Source organism: Ailuropoda melanoleuca, chromosome 16 (assembly GCF_002007445.2).
Source record: "Ailuropoda melanoleuca isolate Jingjing chromosome 16, ASM200744v2, whole genome shotgun sequence".
Classification (NCBI taxonomy): Eukaryota; Metazoa; Chordata; class Mammalia; order Carnivora; family Ursidae; genus Ailuropoda; species Ailuropoda melanoleuca.
In genome coordinates, this window is record NC_048233.1 from 76002457 (window position 1) to 76015975 (window position 13519).

General features: G+C 47.2%; 1 protein-coding gene across 1 annotated transcript in view; it reads left to right on the forward strand.

Annotated features, from left to right (window-relative positions):
* Positions 1-624: 624 nt before the first annotated feature.
* PTPRJ (protein tyrosine phosphatase receptor type J) overlaps positions 625-13519 on the forward strand; it is a 119967-nt gene continuing 107072 nt past the window's right edge. Inside the window, exon 1 of the mRNA XM_034646611.1 lies at positions 625-651. Coding sequence (XP_034502502.1) covers positions 640-651 — 12 coding nt within the window. The 5' untranslated portion in view covers positions 625-639. The remainder of the gene's footprint in view (positions 652-13519) is intronic.

Sequence of the window (13519 nt, forward strand, 5' to 3'; positions counted from 1 at the left end):
TGCCACCTCTCCCAAAAGTGCAAGTCCTGTCCTGAAAAATGTGAGCAGGAATTCACCTCAAGCAGCTGTGAGTGTCCTGGGCTGCCCGCTTCTGGGTACTTCTTTTTTTTTTTTTTTTAAAGATTTTATTTATTTATTTGACAGAGATAGAAACAGCCAGCGAGAGAGGGAACACAAGCAGGGGGAGTGGGAGAGGAAGAAGCAGGCTCACAGCGGAGGAGCCTGATGTGGGGCTCGATCCCACAACGCCGGGATCACGCCCTGAGCCGAAGGCAGACGCCCAACCGCTGTGCCACCCAGGCGCCCGCTTCTGGGTACTTCTTACTTGAGAAAAGTCCCTTACTTGTCACCAATTTTGCTTTACAAAATTGATGGAAACACTCCGTGCTGTATGACTTTGGCCATGTTCTCTTTCTCTGTTTTGCTCTTCTCACCCATCAAATGGGGATACGAACAGGCACCAACTTATGGGTTGTTTAGAAAAGTACCTGGCATATACTCACGCTCTGTTCTTATGGTCTGTCATCCCGATCGGCTCCATTGGCAGTGCGTTCATCTACCCATCTCCTGCTCTCTACCAACCTCAGTGACTCTGGAGACAGGAATAGCTGGCAAGGGATGGACAGGTCCCAGAGGAACATGGAGAAAGGGGTGAGTATTGAGTAGTGAGATGGCTTTGTCCTTGGATAGCTTTGTTTCTGAAGCACTTTCTCAGATACAGGTTCCTATGAGGTCCCTGCTCCCTGCTGGCTTTGCCAACAGGCTCATCCCTCGGTAGGGCTGTTCCTGACCAGCCTGGGGCTGAGATTTGTGCCTGGGCAGGTTGTCCGCGTGCGTGGATTGGCATTGGTTCTGGGCTCCTCGCTGGGCAGAAACAGGGCCAGGTGAGAACAGATGTACAGGCATGAATGAGGGTGTGAGAGAATGTCTGAGGTGTCATTTCCGTTGTGGAAACCAGAGAACTGATGCCTTTACTTAAGAACCCAGCTTTGGAGGGTGCCTGGGTGGCGCAGTCGTTAAGCGTCTGCCTTCAGCTCAGGGCGTGATCCCAGCGTTCTGGGATCGAGCCCCACATCAGGCTCCTCTGCTGGGAGCCTGCTTCTTCCTCTCCCACTCCCCTTGCTTGTGTTCCCTCTCTCACTGGCTGTCTGTCTCTGTCAAATAAATAAAAATAAAATCTTAAAAAAAAAAAAAAAGAACCCAGCTTTGGAGACCTTAGCCCCAAGGGAGAGAGGTTTTTGTGTTTTGTCCACTACTCTAAAGTTGTGGCCGGCACACAGTAGGTGCTCAATAAATGTTCGTTGGTGGAATAATGAAAGAAAATTGGCCTTCCTTGCTCTGTTCTCATTGCAAATTCTGGTTTTCACAGGAAGGGCGGAATCCAGCCCAGGGTGGCTGTTCGCGATCCCCTTACCAGTCTTTCCTGACAGAGGGACGTGCACATTTTTTAGCTACTTTTGCTCTGACTGATACACTTGGCTGCCTAACAAAAAGCCAGAGGAGAACCAAGATTTTTTAGCATCATTCAAAATGCTTGCCATTCCTCTTGCTTTGCGAAATCATGAGCTAGTTATGTGGAGTTCATGTAAAGGTCAGAACTTGATCTGCAGGAAGGAGGTTCCCCTTGGTTTATACTAGGGGAACTTTTTCCCCCTTCTGTTTATTTTACCCAAAGGCTTCTGTTTTTCTCTCAAGCTGAAATCTGGCATTTGTTGTAGAAAGTTCTCAGCTTATGTGTGTTTTTTAAAAAAGAGCTCATGTTTTGGCTTTGGTTGTGATTCTCAGTGATTTCTCTGCTGCCTGAGAGTTGCTTTTCTGCTCCCTGAAAGGCCAGCTCTGAAGTGGGAGCCTGAAGCTCACTTTCAGTTTTGGAGGGGACTTAAAAACCATTTTCCTAGGCCTTCCAAGTGCTACCTCAGCTTGCGTTCCCTTGTTTTTGGTGGGTATGCGGGGCAGCGTCTCTCAGAATACACGGGGGCCTTCTCCCTGCCCCTCCCACACCTGTTTTGTTTTTAAGGATGTGAGGTGAGTTTTCTTTCTCCTTCTTGAGTAATTCTTTTGGGGGGAGGGAGAGGAGGCCCTTGGCCACCCCTAGGGCTCCTGCAGCGCCTCCCCTGGGGAACTGGAGGTCTCTTTCCGGAAGGTCTGGGTTCCTTCAGAAAGTGGGAAGGGTTGGGACTTTGGGGGCAGAGACTGAAGGGGCTGAATGCGAGGCGGAGACTGGGCTGTGGCCCAATGCAGTGTTTGGCTGCACGCAGGGTCAGCCCACCACGGAGGGCCCAGGCTGATACCCGGTCATTGCCTGTCAGGCAAGGCTGCTCGAGCTCCTTTTGCTCCTCTGAGATCCTCAGAATGGTTTTCTACCGAGCAAGGGGTGGAGAGTACAGCCTGCCAGTGAGCCAGTGTAAGGGAGGAGCTGGGGCAGGGGTTCTCCCTGGACACAGCAGGGTTTGGACCTGCTTCTCCCAGCACGCTAGATTCTTCAGGCCTTTGCAGGCCTCCTAGCCCCCTCCGTGTGTGTCCCTCAGGGAGGAGATGTCGCCCCCCGGACCCCATGGCCTCCTCTGCGGGCTTCTTGTCTTCGTGCTCCCTCCCTGTGGTACCCATCTGCTTTTCTCCGTGACGCAGATTTGCATTTCCAGTTCTGCTACATGTGCAAGTCTTTTTCCTGTTTGTAAATTGTGTATCTTCTGCTAGAGTTAATACAACTTTCTAAAGCGAGCGTCTGTCTGGGGTGCGGTGACCTGTTTGTAGAGTGCATTACAGATGACAGAGCGCGTTTGTGCCTCATTTTCCTTAGAAGCAGTAGCAATGGCAGACGCTCCTGCGGTGCTTACCTAGGGCCTGGGCCCTGTCTTCAGAACCCTAGCAGTGCTCCCTTAGCCTCACCCCACCCCTTGTGCTGTTATCACCCCTGTTAAAAGCAGGGGAGAGCGGAGGCAGAGATGGTTCCGTGACACACCTGAGGCCACACCTTTGCCAGATGGAGAGCTGGGCAGGTGAGCTCCAGAATTCTGGAGTTGAACCACTTTACCATACTGACCTTTGTATTAGCAGAGCGGGATTAGGGTTTATTGCTCTTATTTCTCAAAAAGAAAAAAACCCTTCTCTTAAAAAAAATTCAAAAGTAATACTGCAGGAAAAGCTCCAGTCATGCAGACGTGCACAAGCAGAGAGTGAGAACCGCACCGCACTCCTCCCGCCCTGCCTGCGGCCTCCACCGCCGGTGCTCGGAGACAGACATGGCTGTTAACACGGGATGTCCTTGCCAACCATCCATGTCAAATCCTTGTGATTTGACACACTGAGTATGAGAACATAGATAATTACACCAATAGGCCCCCACCGTCGTCCTGCAGGTGGTGGGTCGGAAGTGCAGGGGTGAAGTCTACTCCAGGGGCTCACAGGGATGCAGAGGAAGGGCCCCGCCTTGAACCTGGATCCCCTGTCTGACTGGGACCAGCCTCGTGGGGAACTAGTCAGGGGCTGGTTTCCTAAGGGTCGTCCTGTCCTGCTGTGTTGTTGTTGCCAGATGGACTTCGACACAGTTGGGGGGCACCTTCCAGGGTCATCATTAAAAAGGGAATGGGCTTCAGGCAAAGGCTGAATAATGCAAATCTTTAGTTTCAGTTTAGAGAACCCGAAACTTGCGGTGGGGATATAGAAAATATGGAAGCATATTGTCGTTTCCCCTCTCCCTTCTTTCTTCCAGAAAGAAAAGGGATTAGGAGGCGTCCTGGAAAAGAGTAGGGGAGGGTCCTTTCCTGTGATAAAACCAGCCCCTTCCCCTCCCCCAGGGCAATGACTGAGGGCCTGGAACCCTCCTCACCAGGCTGGAGGAGACACCATTCTGCAAACAATGGGGGGAAGGAAAGGAAGGCAATGCGTTTGCCAATGGTGCCGATGACTTCCTCAAATGCAAGGCTCTCGCTGTACTCAGAAATCCCCGCTTGGAGGTCCCCTGGTCGGACGTGCCCAGACCATTTGCTTTCACTCTCCACATCCTATTGTCCAGGGCAGCAAACTTCAGACTGTGTGGACGGGCCCTCTGACTGTGAATTCATGTGGAAATTTGAAAGCACAGGAAGCCTTCTAAGGAGACTTTCTCTTTTTCTGGATTCGACTGGTCAGGAAACAGTAATTATCCAAACCACAGGAAAAAGAAATCTGAACAAGCCGAGGAAATAGCGGTTCCCCCCAGCATGCATTAACGTTTTGTTCTCAGAGGAGAGTCTTCTTATTCATGCTTTAAAGACTGGTCCAGTAAAGTGTGGGTCTGCTGGCTTCCTATCCCACAACAGAGAAGCGGTAAGAACGGACAGCCAGGGTAGAGACAAGAGCAGCTGGAGAAAGAAGCAGCTGTGTTCAAACACCTCTGTTAGCCCCGGGGAGCCTTAGGTGCTTGGTTTCTAATGAGAATGCAGAAGGCCCCTATCTCAGCAGGCCTGGAAAGTGCTAATGCAGGCCATTATGTACAGGCGGCTAAGAACATGACTGGGCATCCTAGAAAGATTCAGGGAAGATGAGGGTAATATTATTAAACTCAGAGTATAGTTAACTCCCAAACAAGGCAGGGGTTAGGGGTCACTGACCCTCCCCCCTCTTTTAGTTGCAAACATGCCTATACACTGAACTACTAATAGCCTTACTGATAACACAGTCGATGAAGACATATTTTGTGTGTTATCTGTATATTACATACAGTATTCTTACAATGAAGTAAGCTAGAGAGAAGGAACCTTTACTAAGAAAATCACAGGGGAGAGAAGCTACAATTACAGTACCGTACTGTATTTATTGAAAAAAAAAAAACAAACCCAAAACCAGCGAACCTGCATGTAAGTAGACCCGTGCAGTCCAAACCCGTGCTGTTCAAGGGACACTGAATTCATATTGATCAGTCAGCTGGTCCAGGTGGAGAAGCATTCAGGCGCTGAGAATGGGTGGCACAGACCTTGTCCGCAGGGGGCTTGCACTTTAACGGTGGTGAGAACGGTGTCACTGGTGTTGAGTTGGCGGGGAGGGCAAGGGCAGGAGAGCCCGGAGCCAGGACGAGCAATGCCTTGAAGCTGATCCTGCCACTTGCCTTAGCAAGGGGCACTGGCTGGCTCCTTCTCTTTCCTGCTCTGCACCTTGCTCAGGTGTGAAATGACGACTGTGAAAGTTCTACCCAGGGAAGGCCTCCCAGGGAGATTAGGTGAGAAAGGGCATAGAAGTGGCCTTTGCACACAGCCTGGCATATCCTGGTAGCTGTGGCTCTTCTTTTTATGCTCCTTCACATGCCAAATCAGCCCTCGGGGGAATTCCAGGACAGGTTCAGAGAGGACGTCATCTTTGAACCCAATCTTACACCATGGTAGGTACAAAGGAGGTGCCAGCAGGTGAGAATAATTCCAAACTAGGCTGTGATAAATGTGTTGACAGTTAATTTGTTTTTATGGAATGCCGTATGGCCTGATGATGGTGGGAAAATGCAACTCAACTGTGTAAGACTTTGACTGGGGACCAAGATCACCATTAATGATGCCAGGTGGAACTGCATCTCAGTTGGAGCCTGGATTGGAAAAAATGCTGTTTAATTGAAATCATGAATGGAAATTATTCCTGAGTCATCTGCAAATACAGTGCCCACAGTGGTATTTACCTATCACGTCGGGGAATACCTCCATTTCTCAGCAAGCCTCCCTCAGCTCCAGCATGGTTGAAAAAGGTGCCATCTGATGGCTGAGCATCAGATCAAATATTATCAAATAGGGGCTCCATGGACTGGAAAGTCTATGTCCTGGAATGTTCTGTCACTGTGAGGGTGGTGAGAAATGGTGCACGGGACTTGGGACTCACTGCCCAGCAGACTCAGGTCTTCCCGCTCACTCCCTCAAGGGTGAAATAGAGGTACTATTTAAATTATTTTTCTTTTTCTTTAGCAGGTAGAGTTTAACTCACCCAAGTAATATGCTTATATGATGAGACAAGTAATATGCTTATATGGTGAGACCTCCACATGGACTTTTTGTTTTTGCTACTGCTGGTGATCTGATTTTAAATGGGAATATGTCATTGCTAAGAGTTTTTGTTTTTCTGGATTATTCTCTGTGGAAAATTTCATAATGTATAGTTCTTATTTACCCCCTGGCAATTTACCAATAGCAGCAAATCTCATTCATTATTATTGTTTGGAGGAGCAGACTGTTTTTGTATTTTTCAATTAAAAGTGGCTCTGACATTTTCAATGGCAGAGGGAAATTTGATGAGCTGGTGTCCTATGATAGCTGGTCTGAATGTCACATGATTGTGCTGATTGCCACAGAGGTGTATTATTACCTGTTTTCTGAGGGGCGGGGGGACTTGGTTTCCCTGGGATTGCATGATTATTAGCTCACCAGGACCACAGACACGTTAAAAGGAGAGTTAGAGAATATGGCCTCCACCTTCCTTCCAGTGCAGGGAACCTTCTACAAGGTTCTGAACAGATGTACTTGGTCATAGTAATAAGGACTAGAGCTCAGCTAAGCTCTTTCTACAAAACAATGTGGAAAATACCAGTGGAGGTGGTAATGTGCTTAGCACTGGGATGTCTTTTTGTTTATTTTTAAAGATTTTATTTATTTGTCAGAGAGAGAGAATGTGCACAAGCAGGGGGAGTGGCAGGCAGAGGCAGAGGGAGAAGCAGACTCCCCACTGAGCAGGGATCCCAATGCTGGCCTCCATCCCAGGACCCTGAGATCATGACCTGAGCCGAAGGCAGATGCTAAACGACTGAGCCACCCAGGCACCCCGCTGGGGTGTCTTTTTAAAACAATCCTAAAACCACCCTAATAGAACACTACATCATACCCATTTGCGGGTGAGGAAATACACAGAGGGAGTTGGCGGTTTTAACCTAGAGTGGTCTAATTCAGCAGCCAGTGGTCTTCTGTTTTGCTTGCCTTTTTCTGCTCTAAACGTGGTGTCGTAGGACTGCTGGTGTGCGAGATGATTATAGACGCAATCTGGATGAATATTTATTTTGACAGTCATCTGTTTTAATATAGATGAGGAAAAAACCCATAGAGCCACGGACCTCCTGGTTTCTTGGATCATATCATATAGGGTGAAGCTAAACTCATTTCAGTAAAATATGTAAGAAATATATTAAATGGATAAAAATGTGGGTGTTTTGTGACTATGACAAACATGATGGTGGTGATACCCAAATGAAGTAATTTCAATGACGCATCTGTTCGCAGACGCCAGACTTTTGTTAATGTGGCCCTACTGATCAGAGGGTTCTAATAAGCGGGGGGAGGGGGGGTTGTCTCCTTACCTGCACCTCTTGCCCATGAGTTCTGTTTGGTCCCCCTGCTGTCACACACAGGGAACCTGCATGCATCTTGCTCATTGCCTTTGGTCTTTTCTTCTCCAGGTGAAACGCCCCCATCCATCTCGCCCATTCCCCATGTGCCTTGCTCTGCCCTGCCTCAGTCATTCCTTACTGACAATATTTCTTCTAGGGTAGGCATCCCACACGAGCTCAGATTTCCTCTTGGGAGCTCTGGCAATGCTGCTTTGGTAGTGGTGACCTTCTGTAGCAGATGCTCTGGGGCCGTACCACCTCCCCTCCATTGCCCCCACCTCTCGATGTTTTTCTCCTGAACTGCTCACCTCGGTTTTCTCATCTGTAAGATGGAGAGATAACATGCATGTAAAGTAGACTTAACACAGTGTTTCCTATGCAAAGACTCTTGCTGCTACCCTCAAGTCACTTCTTTGCTGCTCATGGGTCATATTCTCTGATTATGGCTTCTTCAGTATGAACTAGTCAACTGTGACTTGAAAATTTACAGATTTAGGACTTTTGGCCTCATAGCGAAAGGACCCCTTCCTGATTCCCTTTATCAGTTTTTCCTTTCAAATAAAAAAAAAAAGGGATGTTTTATGTTTTCTCACTTTCAAGTTCAGTTTCTCTCTTCTCCTTTTTAATTCTTTTTTTTGGGGTGATGGTTAAAATTAATATTTAAAAACAATTATGTACGTGTGATAGAAAATAAACCTATGTAGCTGAAAGAGCCCCACAGGATTTCCTAGCATTTTTAGTTGACCCATTCACTTTAGAAGTCTTTAGGATATTATAGTTAAGGCAGCTCGCAGCATTTTATGTATATTTTACACAGCAAAATTATACTCAACAGCATATTAAATTCTTTCTAAAGCGTTGAGTAAAACATTTTCCAAACTTTAAAGTCAGGAAAAAGGTGTTTAAAGCACTTTAAATTTGAGAACTGTAAGTATCTTCATGTGTTCTATGTTCTCAGTTTATTTTTGCAACAGTAATGATTTCAGCTGTCTTTAGTATTAGCATGTTGGAACAGTGGTCTAATTTGTGCAGTCTATTTAGAGGCTTTTATTCAATAAGAATCACGTATGTCATGCCTGGATTTGTAATTACCCAGCATGGGCCCAAATTAATATACAGTATTTAGATTCTAGGCAACAATGCATTGTATAAATTGGCATCCTTTAGGTGGTGTTAGAGTCTCTGAATTTGGGCAAAGTATGTAACTCTTCTGAGCCATAGTCTCCTCGTTTATCAAATGGAATAATTAGACCCTTTCTCCTTTTAACTCACAAGGGTGTTAGTAAAGGTAACGTGAAAAGAATCAGTCATTGTACCAATGCAATTTGGCTGAAACCAAGTTCCGTGTGAATGTGACCTGTCATCCTGGAGACTTTGAACCTTAGTCCTTAGATCAGTGCTTCAAAATTTTTTTGACCCTCTCATTTGATGTTCTCTAAAGTGCAGCATGGTATAGTATTTAGGTATTTTTGAGAATACTAAAGCACTTGCTGAAATAATTGGTGAGAATATAGAATTTCATCAAATTAGACCTAGCAGTCAGTGTTCTCAGCACAGAAGAATCTCACATTCTATATATTTTATGCAGGGTTTTGCACTTTAAGCAAAAGGTAAAAGTTCAGTGAGGGGAACAGCGATTGCTATGAGACCAGATTTTCTTTGCCAATAGGGGACCTAGTGAGAGTATATCGGATGAGGTGTTAGCTTAAGGAGGAGACCAAAAAAATACTGGAGACTAACCAACTCTCCATGATTCTCTTGCCCTTGTTTATGACTAGCAGCTCTATTTTAGCCTCTTATGCCTTTTCTGGAAAACTTGAATATTTTGATGTTTGATGATGTCCCTTACCTACTCTGAAGCCCTTGGGGGCTGCTGCTTTCTGTACATTTTTACCTTGGCATCCAAATCCTATACCATGGCTCCTTTTCCAGCCTCACTCCCCAACACCTAAGCCAAATTCTACTTACTGTTTTCTCTGTGAGTTCCAGGTTTTGGGGCTTTCTGCATGGAATGTTCTTTCTTCTCAGCGATGTCTACTAAAGTCCTGATCATCTGGTTTATTCATGAAACCTCTCATAGTCTTTCCTCAATTCCAAGCAAGCATGTTTTTTCTCTTCTTGGGACTACTGTGGGAAGAACCTGGTGGCTTGACCTGGATTCCAATTCCCATCTATGCGTTTCCCTGAGGAATGATCTTGGGTCAGTTGATGTTCTTAGAGCCTTAAAACACTCAACTTCCATGAGACAGGGTAGCTGGAGCACTTCACATGGGGCCTGGCCTTAGGTTCTCTCTCCAAGCATTGGTGTCTTACCTCTTCTTTCCGTAATGGTTTTTACATTTTCTCTTGTGTTAGAGTATTGTTTTTGTCGTATCTTGTTTGAGTAAATGATAGCCTTATGGAAGAAGATCATGTCTTGTCCTTGTTTCTCCAAAAGTGCCTAGCACATTGCATTTACAAAAATGGATTTTTTGCTGATCTCCATAGATTCAAGTTGGTCTGGAGTTATTCTGGTTAGGGGATGGTATTGGAGAGCTCTTCTGTTCAAAGGGCCTACTTCCCCTTTTCATCCTTGTATTTCTGTCTTCTCTTCATCTTTTCGCTTCCATTTTTACTTCCTTTAGTACTGAGAAAGCACCAAGCTCACTTCAAAGAGTTGACTTCAAAGCCCCCTTGGCCGAGAATTGCTCGCCACTGAAGCCTATAGGAACTGGCGTCAATGGAAGACCTTGTGTCGATTGCCTTTAAGAGTTTTTTGGGACTTCTATTTTTATAATCCTTTTAAAGAGGGAAGGGGGGAGGGTTCCAGAAACATCTGCTTCTTAAAAAAAAAAAAATCAAACATAAGCCAGTGTGATTCCAAAAAAAAGTTAAGATATCTTAAAAAAAATGAAAGTGATTTTCTAATTGGTGGAAATGAGTAAGTCTTTTTTCTTAAATTGCTTTTTCTGTTTTGTCCTAGTTACAGGGGCTTAGGATGGAAATACTGTCTTAACTTATGTGCAACATTTTCTAAGATGGCTCGTGGGGTTGCAGGTTTCAGAGCAGAAAACGGGTTGGGCCTCGTGAGACCTCACTCTCAGCTCTCCTTTGAGCTGTATGTGTGGGCTGAAGGAGAGGAGGGAGATTACAGATCAGTGCTGTCCCACCATGGACACTTTGATGCTCTTGTTTGTTGACTTTTTGAGGCTTGGAGTGACTGACTCTTCCAGGAATGAGAAGTGGAGTCCTCCTAGTTTCTATGGAAGTCCTCAGATGTATTTACTGAAGGCCCTACTGTGTGTTTCAGCACCTTGCCAGATCTCCCTGACAGCCTAACCAAGCATGCTCTGGGGTCAACCCAACGGCCTCACTGAGCCTGCTTCTGAGCCATGCTCTTCATGATCTGACTTTTGCCACCTGTCCAGTCATACCCCATCCTGCTCCAGTGCATGCCTTTGTGCAGGTCTTTCCAGGTTGCTCCCAAACCCTTGCATGTCTTATTGCCTTGATGAATCCTTCCTCTCCTGGTTTAGAGGTTAATCCTTTATGGAGCCTTCCCCCAGTTTTCCCTCAGCTGGTTGCTTTGTTTTTCAGTATGACCTCGTGAACATCAATTAGAACGTTTATTTTATTCTTCAGTAATTATCTGTTTACACTTCTCTCCATGCAGATTGCAAGCCCTTCGAGGGCTCAGTGAACGGCATAAACGAGTGGTGTAGGAATTGAGACTCGGTGGAGGTTAGGTTCTCAGGGGAGAGATCAGACTCAAATCCGTAAAGATAGATACAGTTTATTTGCAAAACGGAAGAGGATGGGCTTAGACAGTTCAGGCTATGAGGAGACAAGGGTGGAAACGTATCTTGTAGCCCAACTGAGACAGGCCTCAAATGGCAGCCAAGATGTTTGGCCACTTTGACAAGGGGAATGAGAGGATTAAAGTAGAATTTTTAGGAAGATCTGCCAGGGTAGTAGCAAGCAGGATGGAATTAAGGGTGAATAAGAGGGGCCAGGAAGGCCCAGTAGGAGAACGTTGCTGAAGTCTGGGAACAAGGTGATGAGGGTGTAGATCTGGGGTCACCGAACTACGTTCTGCCACCTGTTTCTGTCCAGCCAGAGAGCTAAGAAACTATGCTGTGACATGTGGACATTGTATGAGGTGCAAATGTCAGTGTCCATGAATAAGGTTTTGTTGGAACACAGCCACACTTACTCATTTACATATCATCTGTGGCTCCTCTCACACAGTCCTGTCAGCCTTGAGGAACTGCAGCAGAGACCGTGCAGCCTGCAAAGGCGAGAGTGTTTACTATCCGGCCCTTTACAGAGTACGTTTGCTGACCCCAGTGTGGACCAAGCAGGGTGAGTGAGAATGTGAATGGGGAGGAAGGCACAGGCAGGGTCCAGGGACAGTTTAGAGGAAGAAGCAATGTAGGAGAGTTTTTCCAAGTCGGTGCTCTTTCCTTCTGTGTCACTCCGTGTCTTGGAGGTGGTGTCCTAGGTGTGGGCATCCTTAGGCAGGGCGGTGTGGAAGGGCAAAAGGGTTTTGCTTTCGTGATGGGGTGCCTGGGCTAGTCTTTTTTCTTTTTCCCCCTCAAAGATGTATTTATTTAAGAGAGGGAGGGGGAGAGCGCATGGGGGTAGGGGCAGAGAGAGTGGGAGAGAATCTCAAGCAGACTCCCCGCTAACCATGGAGCCTGATGCTGGGCTCGATCCTGTGACTCATGAGATCATGACCTGAGCTGAAATCACGAGTCAGACGCTTAACTAACTGAGCCACCCAGGCGCCCCTGAGCCAGGGGTAGTTGTAGAGTAAAGCTGGACCAGGTGGGTGGCTCCAAGTCCAATGTGGGCTCCTCATGTCCTGACCAAGGACAGCTTGCTGTCTGCTGAGGGGCGGGACAAGACAGGAGTGAGGCCAAGAGGCCCACAGCTGACTGACTGGGGGCTTTTGGGGGTGACTGTGTTCTGCAGAGAGGGCAGGAGTCGTGGAGGGGCTGTGAGGGAGGCTGCCTTCTACCCCCTGCAGCTTCCCAAGGGCGTGTTTGTGTATGACCTGGGCAGTTGGAATTCTTTGTGGCTGGTGTTGACGCTTCTTTTCCCTGCCTTTGTGGGTGAGAGAGGAAGCTGATGACTCTTTCGCCCCAGTGAGAAGGCTGGGAGGCCAACTTCCCTGCTATCCCGTGCCTGCTTGGGGGCAAGCATCACTCACAGAGCTCTTTGAACATGAACGGATACAAAGAAGGAGAATGGGATGGAAAGGGAGGTCCAACGGAAAACAAAATAGCCTGAGGCATGGCCTTGGTCTGGGAAAAGGCATGACTTTCACCCAGCTTTACAAATGCCGGCTGGGATCTCAGGGACCATGAGCCAGAGAGAACATGCCTGTCAGCCCAGGACAGATCTGGGGACTGGCAGTCTCTTACCGCTTTCGGAAAAATGTTTGTTGCTGGAGGATACTTCAGGGAGGGTCTGGTCTAAGTGTCTTGTTTTGCAGGTGAGACCCGAGACCCCAGATGGATGGAGCTGGTTGGTGATGGAACTGGGGTTTCATCTTGAGCATTTTAGGATTATTGCTAAATAATTCCTAACTTTTTTGAATGCATGCCATGTGCCAGGCTCTGTGCCAGAGGCTTTTTAGGCAGGGTTAGCCTTCTTGACAACCTTGGGAAGTAGCCATTGTCCCTATTTTATAGATGGGGAAGGTGAGGCTTGGAAAAGCTGATCTGCCTACGACCCAAAAATGGGAAATAGAAATCAGACCCTTCGCAGCCTCACTCCAGGGCCTGGGTTCTTAAGCAGTAGGTGCACATACAGCCGTTCTGAGCGGCTTCCTAGCTCCTATTCCCACAGCATCCAATCCATCGTCTGTTTCTGTTCATTCACTAAATGTGTACTGAGCACTTGCGAGATGTCAGGAAGATACCAGGTTAGGTGAGGACAGGAGGAGCACCATCTTTGTTTTGGCCAAGCCAAAGGGAGTGCCAAAGCCAGCTGGGACAGGGAATGATTGTTCCTTAACATCCCCCTCCCCACCCTCTTTGTTCTCAGTTCCAAGATCCCCTCATCTGTGAAGCTGCCCCTGACCCCTCAGGCAGGTTGAATTCTCCCAGGTTTGGGCTCCCATGTTGTCCCATGCTCTTTTAGCTTTCACAGTGTACTGTCTCCCTTGGACTCGCAGGCAGACACTTTGTCTTTGTATCCCAC